At 43.1% G+C, this 20,970-nt stretch overlaps 1 protein-coding gene across 2 annotated transcripts in view; it reads left to right on the top strand.

The window, feature by feature from the left end:
* rngtt (RNA guanylyltransferase and 5'-phosphatase) overlaps window positions 1-20,127 on the top strand; it is a 141,946-nt gene extending 121,819 nt beyond the window's left edge. For both annotated transcript variants that reach the window (XM_035774471.1, XM_035774472.2), the window contains 4 exons: window positions 7,552-7,652; window positions 13,834-13,900; window positions 17,413-17,536; window positions 18,893-20,127. In XM_035774471.1, the coding sequence (XP_035630364.1) occupies window positions 7,552-7,652; window positions 13,834-13,900; window positions 17,413-17,536; window positions 18,893-19,059 (459 nt within the window). In that variant the 3' untranslated portion in view covers window positions 19,060-20,127. The remainder of the gene's footprint in view (window positions 1-7,551; window positions 7,653-13,833; window positions 13,901-17,412; window positions 17,537-18,892) is intronic.
* Window positions 20,128-20,970: the final 843 nt, after the last annotated feature.

Below are 20,970 nucleotides of genomic sequence, written 5' to 3'. Positions count from 1 at the left end.
AGCCTGACTCGCTGTCGGCAATCCAATTCATACCAAAGGTGTTCGATGGAGAAGAGGTCAAGGCTCAAACAGTTGCCACAAAGTTGGAAGTACAGAATGGTCTAGAATGTCCTTGCATGCTATAGCATTAAGATTTCCCTTCACTGGAACTAAGAGGCCTAACCCAAACCATGAAAAATAGACCCAGACCATTATTCCTCCTCCACCAACCTTTACAGTTGGCACTATGCATTGGGGGCAGGTAGCATTCTCCTGGCATCTGCCAAACCCAGATTCGTCAATTGGACTGCCAGATAGTGAAGCGTGATTCATCACTCCAAAGAACACTTTTCCACAACTTGTTTCCAAAGTCCAATAGCGGTGAGCTTTACACCTCTCCAGCCCACACTTGGCATTGCGCATGGTGATCTTAGGCGTGTGTGGCTGCTCGACCATGGAAACCAGTTCATGAAGCTCCCGACGAACAGTTATTGTGCTGGCGTTGCTTCCAGAGGCAGTTTGGATCTCGGTAGTGAGTGTTTCACCGAGGACAGATGATTTTTACGAGCTTCAGCTCTTGTCAGTCCCGTTCTGTGAGCTTGTGTGGCCTACCATTTCGCAGTTGAGCCGTTGTTGCTCCTAGACATTTCCACTTCACAATAACAGCACAGTTGACCGAGGCAGCTCTAGCAGGGCAGAAATTTGATGAACTGACTTGTTGGAAAGGTGGCATCCTATGTCGGTGCCACACAAAAGTTATTGAGCTCTTCGGTAAGGCCATTCTACTGCCAATATTTGTCTATGGAGATTGCATGGCTGTGTGCTCAATTTTGTACACCTGTCAACAACGGGTGTGGCTGAAAAGCCAAATCCACAAATTTGAAGGGGTGTCCATATACTTTTGTGTGTGTGTGTGTGTGTGTGTATATATATGTGTGTGTATTTCCCTTTTCTTGTTCAGTTTGGTGAACTATGTGCCCTCCAACAGAATTGCAGAGCCTTTTATACTAGTGATCGGTTCTCATTTTTCTCCACTGACCACGGTACAGAGTTTTCAGACCGAATAATTCACTTTGCTGAGACTTGTTTTGCGTTTGTACCTTAATCCTGTTTATCCACCGTACCACATAACTGCCTTTATTGAAGAATGTTCAGAAGAACATATGTTGGTGGGGTGGAAGTCCTTTAAGAGCGCGGTGCCCTGTTTTTCATGCTCTCTGGCAGCCTCTGCTGAATGGCCATTGTGAAGAAAAGCGCTGGTTTGGGAAAGGCCTCCGCCTACGTGCAGCGCTAGATCAGGGACACAGGAAAAAGAGAAGGACACATTGTTCTCTGCTCTATTTTCATTCTCTTTGGACTGAATGAGACAGGCTTTCACTTAAGTGAACCGAAAATTGCAAAAAAGTTTGCCTCACTGAGCTCCTCTATCAATAAGCTTATTTAATTAAGGTAATGCCTGAATAGCTCAGCACACGTGTTGATGGGGGCTTGGCATTGGAGTGTGTGAGCTGGATAACATAGATCAATTGTCGTTTTAGTTCCAACAAAGTTCAAGCTTCTACATGTTTTTTTTTTGGTATTCCTATGTTGAAGATGTGAAGAATATTTGCTGATCTGTTTGTGTAATGATGAGCAACCAGTTGACACAATTCTGAATTTGCGCATTCAGTTACTGATTAGCATGCGCCCATTAAAACACTGACTCTTAAAACTACTAAACCCTGCGTCTCGATGAGAAATTGAAAAACTGTATGGTTGAGAGGGACGAGGCAAATGGAATTGCAAATAAATCTATCTGGTTCATTTATCACAAAATTGATAAATATTGACAACTACTTGACTGACTTTTTCTTTGGCAAGATTAGCAAACTTACGTATTTCATTCCAACAACAAGCTCTGAACATTCATATCCATGCGTCTGACCAAATAAATGAAGACAAGCAAAGTCATTTTGAATTCTGTGAAGTGAGTGTGGAAGAGGTGAAAAAATGAGTGTTCACCAATCATGACAAAGCCCCTGGTACTGACAACTTGGATGGAAAATGACTAAGGATGGTAGAGGACTATATTGCCACTCCTATTTGCCATCTGTTCAATCTAAGCCGACGGGAAAGTGTGTGAGAGCAGGCCTGGTGGGAAGGGAAAGTAATTCCGCTGCCCAAGAATAGCAAAGCACCCTTTACTGATTCAAACAGACCGATCAGCCTGCTACCGACCCTAAATTAACATTTTGGATTTTTTTTAAATGAAATCGCAGAATTTCAGCATGCTTATATGGAATGGTGTCTATATACGCTGATGGCTTAACGTTATACAGTGCATTCGGAAAGTATTCAGACCCCTTGACTTTTTCCACATTTTGTTACATTACAGCATTATTATAAAATGGACTAAATCGTTTTTTCCCTCATCAACCTTCACACAATACCCCATAATGACTAAGCAAAAACAGTTTAAAAAATGCATAAAAATAAACTTATTACATTTACATACGTATTCAGACCCTTTACTTAGTACTTTGTTGAAGCATCTTTGGCAGCGATTACAGCCTTGAGTATGACGCTACAAACTTGGTACACCTGTATTTGGGTAGTTTCTCCCATTGTTCTCTGCAGATCCTCATCCTCTCAAGCTCTGTCGGGTTGGATGGGGAGTGTCGCTGCACAGCTATTTTCAGGTATCCCCAGAGTTGTTCGATTGGATTCAAGTCCGGAACCTGGCTGGCCCACTTGACATTCAGAGACTTATCCCGAAGCCAATCCTACGTTGTCTTGGCTGTGTGCTTATGGGTGTTGTCTTGTTGGACGGTGAACCGTCGTCCCCAGTCTGAGGTCCTGAGTGCTCTGGAGCAGGTTTTCATCAAGGATCCCGCTGTACTTTGCTCCTTTCATCTTTCCCTAGATCCTGACTAGTCTCTCAGTCACTGCTGCTGAAAAACATCCCCACACCATGCTTCACCGTAGTGATGGAGCCAGGTTTCCTCCAGACATTCAGGCCAAAGAGTTCAATCTTGGTTTCATCAGACCAGAGAATCTTGTTTCTCATGGTCTGAGAGTCTTTAGGTGCCTTTTGGCAGTCATGTGCCTTTTACTGAGGAGTAGCTTCCGCCTGGCCACTCTACCATAAAGGCCTGAAGCCAGGCTTACCAACATTTTTTTTTTTCTTCTTTCGTCTCTGTTTCATAATTTTCCTTCAATTATAAAAAGGCTGAATGTATCTCACAGTAGAAAGCATCCGAGCGAACGAAATAGCGACCCTCTGTCTCTCTACAAGTTGGCAATTACCTGATTTAGAAAGAATATGACATTGTGGCAGCCCATAGCATTGGATGCAAGGGAAGCCAGCGAACATTTGATTAAAAAAAATAATAATAATAAAATAACAAATGTGCTAATCTGAGGGAGCTCAACTGTGAATGGTCTTGGTGCACAACAAAAAAAGTGTTTGCGTTTCGTGTCACTCCTGTTAAATCGCATTGAGTGCATACGTCATTGACAACTTGAATTGTTGCATCTCGTTGCGGTGTTGTCCTCCGGTGGCTGGCTAGCTAGATATACAATTGGCACTTTCCAAAATTAGCCATGGTTGGAGATAGGGATTTGGACTTGTGGTTTTACTTAATTCTCCATGCTGGCAAGTGGTGTACATCTTGGTGGGGCAAAAACAAAAGAAATGTGGGGTGTATGTCAGCAAAGACACAACACAACTCTAAACAATACATTAATTGCACCATACCACTGCTACTCCTGCCTATCAGTGGAGCCTTGTCTGGCAGTGACAGTTAATTCAGCCTCATTTACTGCTTTAAAAAAAAAACATAGCTGATTTGGCTGACTTGCTTCAACAAATGTGGTTTCTACTGACAATTGAGATGTACAAAGTATGGCATGATGAGGGGACGACAAGCGGATAAGAGGCCATCCGTAATTTTTATTAAGACATTAATGAGCGAGCTAGGACGGACATGGTCAATATAACTATTTGTTCAGCACTTTTGAAATGTACAGCGACAGAATTCAGAACATGGGCCGTTCTTATTGTGTTCTCCTTGTACACCAAGTCAGAATCGTAGGATAAATAAAAGGGGCATATAAGCAGACAATAGAAGCTCTTACAATATTCAATTATTACATTTCTCAAAAACAGGTTATAGGCTACATGTGCACCATGAAGTCAGAACGGTTGGTGAAATTCAGAGGTGAAAATAGACCAAATTATTAGGGTGAGGCACTAACAGCTTACTACACAACATACTTACTGTAGTATTACTTTCTTAGCTACAGTGTACATATCTCCCTGACATATTACATAATTTATGCAGGAGCATACATTACACTTTTGGACTCACCTTGTTGTGCTGTGCTCACTTGAACACGAAGGTGGCACAGAGGTCCTTCATGGGCAAATTTTGTCATCAAACTTTGTCATCAGTCTGGTGTTCTCTGTATTTATTGTGCTTTCAAGACAACTGGGAACTCTGCCCCACCTGCCCTGAATGACGGGTCACCACTGATACTGGCCAATGATTTATTACTGCGATTCTGATCCAACCATTAATTCATACATTGTTGTGCCCCTGGCCTGAGAGAATGGAAGTTCAATATGTAGCTAGATGTAGAAGGCTAACGTTGCCCATAAATGGAAGTTAGGCTAGCGAGGAAACATTTTAGCCAGGTAGCCTAGGACAACAAAAAATAAGTGTGTACTATATGACAGAGTGATAGACCGTTTCATCAACATGAAAGAGAGGAGGATGGCATTGGCGTTTCCCTACAAGTAGGGTGAGTCGACATGTTTTTCTACTTGCATACGCACACCGAAATCAGAACCATGGTAAGCCACATCATATTTAGCTTATGTTGACTGGACTGAATTGTTTTTGGTGTCTTAGTTGTCACTGTATTAGCATAAGCACAGGTATTTTGATGTTTGATATTTTATTAGGATCCCCATTAGCTGTTGCAAAAGCAGCAGCTCGTCTTCCTGGGGTCCCACACAAAACATGACATAATACAGAACATCAATAGACAAGAACAGCTCAAGGGCAGAACTACATACCTTTTTTTTGTTTTAAAGGCACACGTAGCCTACATGTCAATGCAAACACACGATATCTACTTCAAATAGGAATGTTGAAGTTGAAACAGTGCTGGAATAGTGGAAGAAGCTCCTTTTTTCTTTGTGGCTTTTTAACTCTTTGTAACTCTCTGTGGTTCTAAGTCAATAGTTGTTTAGTCGTCCGAAAATGTCGAAAACATTAACTTGACCATGCTGTAGATCATGTAACTGTCTGTTAAATGCAGTATGCTTTGTGGCCTTCACCGAGCGTTGGACTAGTAACCGAAAGGTTGCAAGTTCATATCCCCGAGCTGACAAGGTACAAATCTGTCGTTCTGCCCCTGAACAGGCAGTTAACCCACTGTTCCTAGGCTGTCATTAAAAATAAGAATTTGTTCTGACTTTGTTCTGACTTGCCTAGTTAAATAAAGTTAAATAAAGGTTAAATAAAGGTAAAATTTAAAAAATAAAAATAGTAAATACTCTAGTTTAATACTGAGGAACTCAGCTTGTGCCATCAAACCCCTACAATTTATCCACAACGCTGCATCCTGCCTGAGGTTCAACCTTCCCAAGTTCTCCCATGTCACCCCTACCTCCTCACCCCCTTAATACTCGCGCTATATTTTTTTTCCCTTACCAGCTTTGACCTTGCTGATGGCTACTTTATTGAGGAAACATTTATTTATTATGGCGAAATGGGATTTGTTTTGGTTTCTGTCTATATATTCCTATACTTCTCCTTTTAAATTCTTGTTGAAATCCTTGTGCCATCCTTTCCCATGGGGATTGGTTTCTTGGAATTCTCTACTGTACATTCTTCCAGGAAATGCTTTCCTTTCCACGTTCTCTCTGGAATAGTGAGAGTGGGTGGAAATGGAGATGGTGGCACTATGATGCCCATGTGATGCCTTCTTTGAGGAAATCCGTGGAGGCATAGTTCTGTTACCGGGCAATCTGACACTTACACCATTGACACATCTGTTCCTGCCCCGTCACACTGTATGGCTTTACATCCTAAATACCACATTCACACTCTTTACACTAGTTGCATATGAGTTAGATTAAATAAATGCCATGTACCGTATGTATATAAATCTATGTCATGCTAATGTCTATGACAACATGTAGCCTAATCATCAGAACAGAATATATGGCTACTCGTTGTAGACCTCGTCGTAAGACCTAAAGGCAACGTTGAATTTGTACTTCCATTTGCAGCTTTTAATTGGATTCTCCAGAAATTAATTTCTGATTAGTTATGAATTCATGTAGGCTACTCCCGCCCTTTCAATATCTATCTATAAATTGCTCTTGACAAGCTTTCTCTTTTTTAACTACAATATGAGCCTCCTATTTTAGACCTGCCATGGAAGCTTAATTATTATCCATTATGTATAGCCTGACTACCTTACTACTCATTTTTAAGACAGGATTTTTACCCTAAATTGGAAGTGGAACAAAGTCGATGTTCAAGGTTTTGAGCCATTCCCTGAACAATATGACATTTTCAGCTCTCCAAATCGATTACGAATGGAGCTTACCTTCAGACATATTGGCTGCCTTTTGAGAAACGTGGTGATTTTCTGAAGGGAGCTGTGTAAAATACTTGGATTTTCAGTCAATTTCTCTTAAGAGTGTGAAGGTACATACTGTACCTCATGTTATTCTGCCTGTTGAGTCATTTGTTCATGGATCAAGAAATCATTGAGATGAGATTGTACTTTATTAATCCCCAAGGTGACATTAGGATGAAAACATCTTGCTAATGTTTGAGCGTGCCCCAGCACTGAGTGTACAAAATAATATTCCTAATATTGAGTTGCACACCCTTTTTCCCCCACAGGCTAGTCATTACACAGGTGCACCTTGTGCTGGGGGAAATAAAAGCCCACTGGAGTTTTGTCACACAATGCCACAGTGCTACTGAGGAGTATTTCTGCCCAGTCATGTGAAATCCATAGATAAGGGCCTAATGAATTTATTTCATTACATTACATTTACATTTAAGTCATTTAGCAGACGCTCTTATCCAGAGCGACTTACAAATTGGTGCATTCACCTTATTACATCCAGTGGAACAGCCACTTTACAATAGTGCATCTAAATCTTTTAAGGGGGGGGGGTTCAATTTCAATTGACAGATTTTTTTTCTTCTTCTTCTATGAACTGTAACTCAGTAAAATCTTTGATTGTTGCGTTTACATTTTTGTTCAGTAATAAAAGCAATCCAAAACATAGAACATAGACAACAAATAAAAGCTAAATACAGGTGATGTTCTGAGTGCATGCCAGTGTGTTTGGAATGAATGATCTGACATGTAGCTTCCTCCGTTGTGCGGGTGTAGGGCGGGGGTATACAATTAAATCTGACTGTCTACTGTTGTTTGTTTCCTGCTGTGGTCCTATGTGTATTATGCGTGAAATGTGTGCACTGTAGTAAGCTTTTCCGTTTGTATGACAATGAATGCCAATCGGATCTAATATCGGTCTCTCTCTTTGTGTGTCTGCAGAAATACAAAGCTGGGCGATGTGATGACATCCTCAAGTGGAAGCCGCCCAGCCTCAACTCTGTAGACTTCCGCCTCAAGATCACCAAAGTCGGAGGAGAAGGGTGAGTCACTGTTGCTAGGGAAACGCTCTGGCTGCGTGATGATTCCACTGCAAGAACAAGCCCCCATCTCTTAGACACATGCGTGTAGTTTGAGACATCAAACCCAACCACGTACTATAGTAGTAGTGAGTGAGTGTCACCTAATCGCTTTGAACCATGTTTTGTCACTTTTAGACATTTCTGTTTTGTTTTTGTTTGTATCGTTCTTATTATATAAGATGGTTTTTTTCTGTATGAGCTATACCTTGAATCGCCCACAACGACTGACATTATGTTCTGCCACGGGCCCTTATTGAATTCAACTGCAATATCTGTCCAAGACACCATTGGTATTTTGTTGCCACTTCCGATAATGAAGACTGAATAGAAGTCAGCAGGCTTTGCCATTGCCTGGACTGCAGACTTCCATTCCTTTCATTGTACATATGAAAGTCCACAAATGAATCAGATGTTTTCCTACTGATAGGCAATTTCCATCTAGCTCTCTTTTACTTTCTCCACCTGTATTAGGTTAGAACGCCATATTTATCACCAACATATTCTCATCTCATCTTGCCAGCCTGCTCCTGAAATGGTGGGAGTTTTTTCCAGAAAATACCTTTGATTAAATTGACCCATTATTCTCAGTTCCTCTGTACCTACTACCTACCCCAGGCACTGCTGTGCTGTATTGTACTTTACTGGGCTGTAAAATGTTTCCTATAGGTCCACAGCTAATACATCAAACATGCTAAATAAATCATGTTGGGAGTATATTTGAGAAAATGCCTGTTTGCTACCTCATTCCCTCAGCACCTTCCCAGGTACTGCTATGCTCGTCTGTGAGATGAGGTTTCTTAGTTGGTACTCTAAGTAAGACTCACTGCAGTGCGCACAGCCGTTCAGTTCTTTTTTTGTTTTTTTAAGGAGACCAGAATTCCAACCACCTTGTTTATTTATTTTCCACAGTATAGTAGGAAAATCAGAGAGGGAGATGAACACAGAGGGGGATAGACGGGAAAGTGTCCGAGACAGGGCTCAAACACTGTCGCGAGTGGGGCATATAGTCCGTTTATTTCTACATATTTGGACAGATGGATATGTAATGTAATCTTCACTTCAACACTATTGACAGATAAAGGTAACCTAATTTAACCAATTGCACTGAAAGATTATACATTGCGATCATTTCTTAATCAAAAATCAACAGAAAAGCAATTCCATTGTGCGGATAAATGAAGTACCCCCCCCTCCCCCTAGCTTCAATAGCTGGTGTTGCCCCGTTTGGCTGAAATAACTTAATGTAGCCATTTCTTATCACTGTTGATCAGTCTCTTACATCAACTGGGAGGAATTTTTGTCTACTCTTCTTTACAGTACTGCTAGAACTGTGTCAGGTACTGCTAGAACCGTGAGGGCTTTCTTGCATGCACGGCCCGCTTCAATTTCGATAGGATTATTTTTTTGAGCCATTCTCTTGTAGGTTGGCTTTTGTGTTTTGGATCGTTGTCCTGTTGGTTCAGCTTCAGCTCTTTTGACAGATGGCCTCACATTCTCCTCAAGGATTATCTGGTACAATATGGAATTCATGGTTGACTCAATGATGCCAAGTTGGCCAGGCCCTCAAGCAGCAAAGCAGCCCCAAACCATGATGTCACCACCTCCATGCTTTACGGTTGGTGTGAGGTTCTTCTGTTCAAAGGCAGTTTTTTGTTTTTGCCAAACATGGAGTCTGGCATTGCGGCCAAACAACTCGACCTTTGACTCATCTGTCCAGAGAACATTGTTCCAGTAGTTTTGGTCTTTACCCAGGTGTTGTCTGGCAAACGTTAGTCGTGTCTAGATATAATTTTTTGAAAGCAGAGGGTTATTCCTTCCTGCTCTCCCAGGTAGACCACTTTTGTGCAGTCTCTTTCTGACAGTTGACTCATGCACTCTGACATTGACTGTGGCAAGAGAGGCCTGTAGATCCCTTGATGTTACTTCTATGAGCATCTTTCGGTAAGCTTTGGGCTAAAGTTGTTGGAATGACCTGTCCTAGGTAGATTGCCAGTGGTCTGGAATTTCCTCCATTTGTAGATGATCTGTCGAACAGTGGAATTATGTTATTTTAATAGCTTGGAAATGGATTTGTAATCCCTCTTAGACGCATGGGCATCAATAATCTGGGATAGTATGTTGGCAGGATGTGGTAAAGACCAAACCAGACCAAGTTTCTAATCTTTATGGAAGGCTAGAACCTCGCAAGTTACTCTCTAATGATTTTATAATCATTTGCGTTCTGTTTTGGTGCACCTGATTCTAATTTCTGCGATTTTATGTGATGGTAAAGCTAGGGTTGTACTAACTTTTTCTGCAAAACTATATTGCGTTTTTGTTTATTTTAATTACTTAACATGATCTAAGTTTACTTTTTTGTGTGATTCTTTCCAGGGTGTGTACTTACTTTCTTTTTTACATGACTGTATTTGTCAGGAGCTAAGACCGTTACAACGAACTCTGGCACACCAATGATTTTATTTCAGCTCGTGAAACATGGGACTAACACTGTACATGTTGCGTTTATATTTTTTTGTTCAGTGTAGTTCTGATAGTGCTGTTAGCTGGCAGAGTAGCGCTCCTCTGCTTCTCCTCAGAGCCCACTAGTGGTGCAGGTCATTAAGTATGTCTTTGTCTCAGTTAGAGAAGACAGAGAAGGAACAAGTGCTTGTTTATCTGCCCACTCCATCCCTCAGCGTGTCTCTGCTCTCTGTGCTACAGAGAAGAAGCAGCTCACAGTCTCACGACTTTCATCACCTCAACTGAAAAACAGGAGGAGAGGCCGAGAGAAAAGGATGTTTTGGTGGAGGGAGGAAAGGAGGTTAGAGAGAGGGAGCAGGAAGAAGAGGGTGCGTGAGAGAGCGAAGAAGACAGTTAGCGAAAGAGACAGCAAGTAATTAAAGGAGTTTTACCATGTGGGGCATGGAAGAAGTAGTGCTTTGGTTTCTGACATGGCAACTTGATTTATGGATTAATCGAGTTTGGTTTCTCTCTGAAGAGGTTACCTCTAATTGGGCCAATAAAACATTTTCTGCATGAGTCATTGTAAATTCAACCAATCGGGGTGAGACCTGACTGCAGTGCAGCCCCTGTTAAAGCGATATGTGGATATGAATCACGGCAGCCCAGGTGGACTGGACAGGGCCACTCCACAGGGTGCCAGCCAGACGTATTTGATACTGCACCCCATTACAGTGGATTACCTGCTGAATGCTCACAGCTGAATATCAGAAGTCGCAATTAATAAATGTAGGGAGAGAATGCAAACCAGAATAACATTCCATTAAAAACACTGTGTGAATATGAATTACCAAAGCTGAGGCGGAGTGGACATGCTCCACGGGGGCCAGCCATGTCTGGGCCTGTTCTGACTCTGCCTGGCCTCTGTCATATGGGACACTGGTGTTGTTACACCAACTGACAGGTCTGGGCGGAGTTACAGTCACACACTTGCAATAGAACTCGCCAGCCTGTAGTCCTAAAAAATGGAAATGAGTTACCTCTGGTTTGTTCAGCCATTCCTAGGGGACTATTCATGGGAAAATAATCGGGGTTTTGGATAAATACCAAAAATAAGGTCTGGGGTTAGTTAACGGGCTTAGCCTACAGGGTCTGTAGTGACGCCTCTAGCGCTGAGATGCAGTGTCTTAGACTGCTGTGCCACTCGGGAGCCCAATTAGCTAACATTAGCCCATGAAGATTATCTCATATGACAAAACATAGAAACTAAGCCTGTGTTTACCACAGACCTTATTTTCAGCATTTTTCCAAAAACCCTAAACATCGGCTTTGGCCAATGAGGCATGGCGGGATTAGTGCCTACAAAAAAATGCTGTTACTATTGCTCTCTATTAACAGGTGTGTTGTCCTTGGAAAAAGCTTAGCTCAAAACTTCCCACCTCAGTACAGTATATGCATACCAAATGTTCCACCTCGGTAAGCAAAAGGTGAGTAATCTGTGTCCACTTTTATCAGCTGCTGAGCAGGACTCCAGGGAGAGTAGGCTTGATGGCCCTGCAGGAAAGCAGCTTACAGCAGGCAGGGGTTAGAGGCTTTAGTTTACATACCCCCCTCCCAGCCAGCTGCAGTGGCAAGAGACTGAGGCTGAGTCTTAAATGGCACCCTTTTCCCTATCTAGTGCACTACTTTTATGCCCTGGTCAAAAGTAGTCCACTATGTAGGGGAAATACGGTAGCATTTGGGCTGCTGCCAGAGATCCATCTGGTTCCATCCTTCAGCATCTAGAAGGAGATCTGTCAGGGCAATACATGTTCCTTTGGGACTGTATTCTCTCTGTGAAATGACTGTTGTGCATGTCGAACAAGTTATCTGAAATGCACTTGTGGCCCACAGCCCTTGCCGGCAGCTCAGGCCCAGTCCATTTGAAGCTTGTTGGACGCAGGCCGTTTCAATACACTGGAGCTGTATCGTTGACTGTGTCTCTCTGTGATTTGGGGATTCAAACGTAAGTCCTGTTCCCAAATGTGTTTGATTCAATTTGGGTAAGGTAGGCTATAAATGCACGTTATCACCTTTACTCAGTGGATTTTAGGTCGTTTGTACCTCAATTGAGCAATTGTCAGACGTGAAACACTAAGTAACACGGAGTAACCTATTCAGATTGCAGCGGAACGTCAACTTAGCGTCTCACGTAAAGATCCAGTAATTGAAATGACAGAAGCCACAGGCAGACTGTCATTTCACAGTATCGGCCTTAATGACTGTGGTACATTTGGTTATTTTCGGAGCACCATGTCAATAGAATTGTACATTTTGTCATGGTTTACATTTTTGTCAGTGACGAGGGCTTGGTGAATACACAGCCATGCAGTTTAGGAGAGCAAAGTATGCTATTTTAGGAAAGTTGGACGTCGGACAGAGGTCGGGTAAAGAAGCGTGCGAGAGACCTTTTTGGCGGGCGGGCGGGTGTGGCGTGGAACTCTCAGGGTTGCTCTCCAGTTGTTTCCATCAGTTCATGGAAGGCCGGAGGGTTCAATGGCAGTGTTGACGGCTGCTTCCTGCCTGCCCTCTCTTCACCACCGTCATTACAGAGGAAAGGGGAGTGGAGAGGCAGGCCCCTCCCCTTAATTTGTGTTCTGCTCACCCAAATCCATGTATACCCAATAGGTGGTCTCCAACAGGATGACCCAACATGGTGGGTGAGATTAAATCCCACCCACTGTGGTTTGAACATCAGTTCCGCTAGCCCCCTCTTCTCCGCCAGTGCGTCTCACTGATTAAGTGATGCTGTCGGGACAACCAGGAGCAGGAAGCCAGTGACAGTATCATCAGAGACCGTGTTTAGGTCTGGTGGGGGGAGGGTTTGTGTGCGTATCAACTGCAGACGATGGCTGCCCATGGTTATCCCGAAATAACCATGGGCAGCCGGGCTAGGGGGGGTGAGGGGTGTTCAGTGGAGGGGATGAGTGTTTCATTAAGGCCAGCTGTGGAGTGTGCTCCCTGGGATGAGACCCGAAAAGCACATGGCTACAGGAACAGGGGGGCCAGCGAACCACTTGTTTGGGGCCTCACACACACACGAACCCCTGATAAAGCCACATTACGGTTGATAAACTGCTGAGCGCTCACAGCTGGTGATCAGAAATCATAATTAAAATATCTGGCGTGGAGACAGATGGATGATGTATGGAGAGGATGTAAAACCGTTATAACATTCCAGGTAGAAGGTTCTCAGTTTGATGCCTGTGGGTTTTGGGCATAGCTATAATTACCCCCAGATGTGGCATCGTCACCGTCGTGTGTTTGCACTCAGTACCCTACATGTTGAACCTCCAGATGCTCTGAGAAAAAGGCTACATTCCAAACATCTTTCCTTCCTCCCAATGTCTATACTTGTTCCCTTCACTGATTTGAAAGGAAATGACTGGTATAAGAATGAGTGCACACTTCAGTACAAAGCCGGTATTATTGCGACGCACCCAGAGATGGGAGGTGTGATGGTGGATGTTGGCAGAATATCATTCTGTTACTAGCTGGTAATCAGCGGTGTGCAGTAGTAGGCTAACTCTGTTGTCGAGGGAGCCATTGTTCCCTCTCTCTCTCTCTATCTAACGAGCAGACTGGAGGGTGCTGTGTTGCGTTTGACGCTCAGGGTGACCTCAGGGAGTCTTGGGGTGTTAATGAAGATGTTTTGTCTTTGCAGGTTGCTTCCCCAGACTGTTGGATTGCTCTACGTCGGCAGCCATGACATGCCCTTTGCACAGATGAAGGTGAGACAAGAAGCTGGATGTGTTGCTAAATTCAACCCAACACCCACACAGAATGCTGTAAGCCCAGGCCATGAAAAAATATCTGCCTAACAATTCCAAGTGAGCCTGCACCATCTATGACCGATCTGTTTAAGTCAGACACCACCAGCGTTTATGGTGAAAACAGCAGGTACCAGTGAAACGAGAGGAGCCTTTAATGGTGTACACATTGACATACTCCCACATCACCTGCCCAGATAGTGATCAATTTCCCAGGGGAGGGACAGTGTAATGCATCTCAGTCTCATTGTATTATACTTATGTGTGGGTTAATGGCAGTGCTTAATTTTATCCGGATCCTGCCTTAACAGGATCCGGCACCTCTCAGTTTTGGACTGTTTCGTACCGGTAGCTCTCCTGGCATGAACAATTATTTTCACTCTTTGCAATGTAAAACTTCCAATAAAAGCGATCAGTGTAAATTCGAGTTGCATCTTTTCTAATTCTCCTGCCCCCTAAAAAACTTTAATGTGAAAACATGCTTGATTTTCTAAAAATGGATTTGTGTTGGGCCGGCCCGGGTTAATGGTTTGCGCAACATTGTAGCCCAGAGACAGACCAACGCATGGCCGTTAATGTGGTATGAGAGGGAAGGACGCCTGAATCTATCACAACTAGATTCACTGAAAATAAATAATTCAGAAAACTACACCAGGAGTAGACTTATAATTTAGCCACAGAGGATCAATAGCTTATTTTATTTTTTTAAATGGTGTGTAGCCCAATCACGAGGCATGGCCTACAGTCAGGAACACGCGCAAGTCTGTCTGTGAACAGCATGCAGCCAAAACAGTCCTTTCGCAAATATTTCAAATACAATCACAGGAGAACACAGGTTGGAAAGAAAATGGCTCCTGCTGAAAAGAGAAGACGAATCTGCCTGTAGGCTACCAAAAATGTGTTATCTTCCAAATAGGCCTATTGAGCGAACAGCACTGTTTTACAATGTAAAATAAGAGAGCTAAGCTTTTGGCACGAACGCATCTGCCATCACAGGTGAGTGAGCGGCGCGTCATTGGGTGAGTCAGTGAAATTGGAAAGCTGTTATAGGGCTATAATTTCCTCCTCATATCGTGCAATATGTCTGTCTTCACACACCGAGGCAATTATTGGTGGATTCAAGACATGGTTGTTTTTATTGATCTCAGATATTCTTAGTTTGTCAGTAGCCTGGCATTTTGATCATTTGTGCAGCGTTGAAAAAAGATTCAGTCATGTAAAATGATGTCGAATTGCATGAAATGCGTTTATAAAAGGCCACATTTTTCCCGGACCCAAAGCTGCAAAGAAACGTTCCCCCATGTTGGAAACTTCTGCAAGCACCTTTACTCTACTGCTCTATGCCACTGCGCACAATTGATGATACTGCATGCAATGCTTTATTAAAAAGGGGATTTTTCTTTTTTTAATGAGTTCCGGTACCTCAGATCAGAGCCCCCCAGGTCCCCCCCACCCCTCTCTCTCTCTCACTTTTTTTTATCCGGCAACTCCAGATTTCTAAATGAAGCACTAGTTAATGGGACACATTTTATGTATGCCTGTTTGCCTCTAGATTGTTTTGGTAATTTCAGACTCAATTCTTTAGTAATTTTATGAAGAATAATTGACATAAAAGATCTTGATTTGATATGCTTGTTAGGAGTTGTATTTTTGTTCTGTACAGAAGCAACTTCTTATGATTTGCCTGTTTTGTCTTCTTTTAAGGCCCTGGGTATTTTCCAAGTAGATAATTGACTGCTTTAATGCAGACAGAAATCAATATACCCTTCAATCTCTCTCCAAAACGAAACCAATTTGCATCTGTTAATAGTTTTGCGTGGAAACAACAGCATCTCCTCTAGTAGCCAGACATTGACCTCACTTAAGGCACAGTGCGAGACTGTTAACACTCTTCCCATTTAAAAGGTGGCTTGTGTAGAGGCGTTAAGGCACGGCTGCTGTTCTTAACGGAGTCATGTTGTTTATGAGTCAATCAGTCACAGCTGTGACACTATGATGAAGCACAATATCATTTTTTTCCCCCCGTAGCGGAGTTGCTGGTCCTAAACTCGCCATGATTGGAAGAGGGGGGCATGGAGGACAAATTGACGTAGTTATTATATAGTCCAGTTGAAAACACAGAATAATAGATTGGGTTGATAGTGAGTTTTCCTTTGCACGGAGTCTCCTGCTAGATGGCTGCAGGAGTGAGACCATAATGAAGTGGATTTGGACGGATTAAACACCAAGCGGTGGGGAGACGAGGCAGCCAGCATTTCACACACAACTAGGATGGGATCCCAGCAAACAGGACAGACTCCACTCCCTGCCTGACAAACTTGCCTCCTGCATTGTTATTTGGCAGCTCGCCCCGCTTGCCTTTGTGTAACACATTTCTTTGCCCGTTCTGTCACTCCTCCTGAGTTTAGTCTCTCAGCTATTCTTAGGAAGGTCTGGGGGGAAAATGTGTTTCGTTTGGAAATGGAACCTAATCGACAGATCACGACAGCTAAATGTGTGCGTGTTCTCATTTTAATAATGGCGTACTGCGACTTGGCTCTGAGACACTAGTGATTCGGCTAGTGTGAGAGAACGTGTACTCCCTAAGTCTTAAAATGTGTGATTTTGGGTTGATCTCACTTTTTTTTTTTTCAAGGTCATGCTCTCTGTGGTGTGATGTCCACCTGAGCATGTCCCCTCTGTCTCGTTCAAACAAACCCTCTCTCAACACCCTTTTTTTCCCACACACACACACACACACACACACACACACACACACACACACACACACACACACACACACACACACACACACAGCTACCTCCCTTCCCTGTTGAGTACCCAGATGCCCTTCTCTCCATGAGCAATCGGGCTCTTACTTAGGGCTTGGTCTTGCCAGTCAAGGTGTTGTGCTCCTGGCAGGGCTGCCCACTCCCTGGCACCTGCCGCCCCTTCATCTGCTCAGGGGCAGCCTGGCAACGGGCCCACACCAGTCATCTGAGCCCCACCCAGCTTGGGCCTAGAAGTGTGATCTCTGCCCCACTCTCACTCACTCTTCTTAAACACCACCTCACCCATGTAGATGGATATTAAATCATTGAACAGTCAATATCAGTTGAACTTAAGACCAAAGCGATGAGAGCTTCGTACTGAAGTTTGGCTCATCCGATATCACCTTTGACTTTGCATTAGTAGAAGGTGCCTGTTTGATTTGCTGTTAAGGAATCCAGCTACTAAATAGCACAAATGGTAGTTTTTTTAAACAGATTCTAGGTAATCAAGCTCATCACAAATGGGCAACAGATGACACAAATACCGGTCCTGATATGCAGTGTTCAATTGTACATACAGTGTACACACTGTCAAACTGTTACTGCTGTATAATGTAAGTCCCAATATTGTGACCGGAGGACCAGAATTATTGTAGTCAATAATATACTATAAATGTTGACCTTCTCAACCAACCACCTTGACTCTCCTCTCTCCTTCTATAGGCCTCCAAGGAGCTGAAGCAGTATGACAACAAGATCATTGAGTGCTCCTTTAACAACAACACCTGGGTGTTCATGAGACAGAGGGTAGACAAGAGCTTCCCCAACTCTTACGACACAGCCATGGGTGAGTGTGCAGGGTGTTCCCCAAAATGTTTGCCATACAAAAGCAATGCTATTTGGCTGCCAGCTGGTGTTTATTGGACACACTGGGTGAGAGCATGCCTGCCTGTCCTACCTGGCTGCCTGACTGACTGCCTGGCTAGCCCTGGAGCAATCTGTATTAATATCTGCAGCCTCTTTATCTCTGTCTACAATAAGACAATTACTGGGCCTATTAGATTAATGGCTTAGTTCATCTATATTTCAAACACACATCCTGTCTTACTTTAGTGTGTGTGTGTGTGTGTGTGTGTGTGTGTGTGTGTGTGTGTGTGTGCGTGCGTGCGTGCGTGCGTGCGTGCGTGCGTGCGTTGGTTCTTCTATCCTCATGAAGACATCACGAGTACAGTAAAACACGAAAAAATGTCCCACATCCCCATGAGAACAAAGGCTATTTTAATCTTGGGGTTTATGGTTACAATTAGGGTAACGGTTAGGGTAACGGGTTAGTGTTTAGGGTTATGGAAAATATTATTTTGAATGGAAATCAATTTTAGGTCCCTACGAGGATAGAAGAACTGTGTGTGTGCGCCCAAGAGAAAAGAGATTACACTTGCATGTAAGGAGAGCAACTTATTCTCTTTGTGTACGTTGTTCATTATTCTGTTTTTCTTTTATTGTAGCAATGTCCACTGATGGTATACCATACTCTTTCCTTTTGCCTTCTCGGTTTCCCAACTGTTTGTCAAATGCTTGAATTCTGCCAGCCTTCTAGCTGCAAATGTCAAGGGAGCCTAAACATAGAAAACATATATTTTGACATTCCTGAAACTCCCTCAAAGGAATCTGAGTATTTTTTTACCATGTATTAGAGTTGCTGTAATATCGGTTAACCCAGAACTGAAGTCCTGCGTACTTGGTCAGTTTCTCGATTTCATTTGTTGTCCAAACGTGCTAAGAGAAGAGGTAGAACCAGAACGAAGAGCTCCACCCTCTCTCTTTGCAAGTCTGTGGATCCCCCGTGCCCTTTCTGAAATTTGAAAAATCCTAAGACGTGCGAAATCGTGATTTGTCCAAATAACCAGTGACAAAAAAAGGAACTAATGTTGCTCGGTTTCTCAAGCATCCAGTTGTATCATGAAAGATCTATGGTACCATTCATGTTTATGTGGTCTGTCCACGAGAGATTAGAGTTGCTGCTGTACACTTGTGCCCTGGGGTAGGGCATAAAAGGAAAAGGTTTAAAACTACCTGGACTTTTGTTATTTTTTTGTCTGTGTAGCTGCAGAAACGGCCTGATTTCGAGGTGGACCAAGCCCAGGAAGAGTCCATCATCATGTCTGAGCTAACTTCCTGTCTGTGTCTCTCTCTTCTCTTCCAGCTGTGTGTAACAGCATCAAGTATCCTGTCACAAAAGAAAACCTCTATGAGTTTCTGGACCGCTGTGCCCTGGGAGCCCAAGGACAGAACCGGAAACGCCCCTCTGACCCAGACACGGAGCTCATGCCCCCTCCCGCTCCAAAGAGACCAAACCGGGCTGCACCGTAGAGCACCACACAGCGGGAGTGGGCTGGGCCAGTGTAGAAGTGTGTGTATGTGGCTTGCAGAGGAAGGTCCTTCATGGCTACAGCCCCCCGGCCCTCGTCCCGTCGCCGTCCCCCTCAGTGACACAGACATTTGGAAAGCCCCTCTTATCTCTGACCATTTGTTTGTCGGCCTCGAAAAGGCTTTCTTAATTAAAGACTTTAAAAAGATCTGATTGAATTGCTTAGAGATCCCCTTAGGTATCCCCATGTAGCACCCCTTCTCACTGTAATTGCTATGGTACTTTAAAAGGATAAAAAAAAAATACATAATGTTGAATTTTGATTTTATTTTTTTATTTCCCTTTTCTTAAGGATCTCCCAACTAATCTATTGGTCAACAACAGACGAATTGGTATTATGACTACAGCAGCACCTGACTATGCAGATCTTGTAAATGTTATGTCTAGCTATTTGTATTTGGGAGGTTGGTAATCAGATGGGAAACAAACAATCATCTGATGCCTCCTCTCCACACTTTCTCGATCTCCCAACAATGACGTGAAGGAACTCACAAGCACATATTTCAATGTATTGTTTTCGTAGCAAGAGAGGGCTATTCCTCTGACATATTCTGACACATTTAGTAGTTGACAACATTAGTAACCATGACAGGCATTATCCTCAGTGGGTGTGTAACAAACGCACCCTGCCTCCACGTTGCGTTACCATGTCGTCAGACCCCAGAATAAACTCGGCAACCGCTTGGGAAATGTGATGATAGAAGCACGCCGCTCCTCCTGTGTTTTTCCATTTGTGTTTTTTTCTTCTCTAATGTGTGTAGGACAATATTTCAACCCTTGATCCCAACCCCTGCTTTTGTAACAGCTCCTCCCCTTAAGGACTGCCCTGGTTCATAACAGAATATGACTGGTTTACTGCATTTGTTGTTTGGTTTGATCCATTAAAGCAATACATGTGAAAAGGGAACATATTTTCATCAGAACTTGTTCATACTCACTTATTTCCTGCTGATTACAGAAGACTGATTCCATGTTGCTCGATCTTAAAATGAAATACCATTTGAGGAATATTCCTTTGTGTTTCTGTCTCTCTGTGTGACTGCATGTGTATGATGTTTTGCGTATTTCTGGTCTATTTGGTTGTATTGTTGTCTGCCTAGTGTGTGTGTGTGTGTGTGCGTCTGTCTTTCTGAATGTTTCTGTCTGTTTGTGCCCTTCTTGCAGCAGGGGAACAGACAGAGGGGGGGTAGATGAGTTGTACTGCCAAGGCACTTTCCCCTCTTGCAACACATGAAAGCTGCTCAATCCTCATCAAAGCCACACTACCTTTTGTCTTGTATTCGACTGCCTCAGAGATGTAGTCATTCACATACAGCTGGAGGCCCACACACACACACGCACATCAATGATCATTAAGAGGCTTGATTTGGAGGTGATTGTGCCATGGACTATAGACTGAGAAAGAAACCAATCAAGTTGCATTTGTCACATGCTTCGTAAACAACAGGTGTAGACAAACAGTGAAATGCTTACTTAACAACAATGTACAATGTTTTGTTTTTTTATGAAATAGTGGCACAAGGAATAAATACATGAATAACGAGTAAAAATAACATGGGTATAGGCCGTATAGGCAGTACCATGTCGATGTGCAACGATACGAGGTAATTGCCGTAGCTACAGTGGGGCAAAAAAGTATTTAGTCAGCCACCAATTGTGCAAGTTCTCCCACTTAAAAAGATGAGAAAGGCCTGTACTTTTCATCATAGGTACACTTCAACTATGACACAAAATGATAAGAAAAAAATCCTGAAAATCACATTGTAGGATTTTTAATGAATTTATTTGCAAATTATGGTGGAAAATAAGTATTTGGTCACATACAAACAAGCAAGATTTCTGGCTCTCACAGA

This window comes from Oncorhynchus keta, chromosome 8 (assembly GCF_023373465.1).
Source record: "Oncorhynchus keta strain PuntledgeMale-10-30-2019 chromosome 8, Oket_V2, whole genome shotgun sequence".
Lineage (NCBI taxonomy): Eukaryota > Metazoa > Chordata > Actinopteri > Salmoniformes > Salmonidae > Oncorhynchus > Oncorhynchus keta.
The sequence above is the reverse complement of the archived record's forward strand: the minus strand, read 5'-3'. Positions and strand labels throughout refer to the sequence as shown.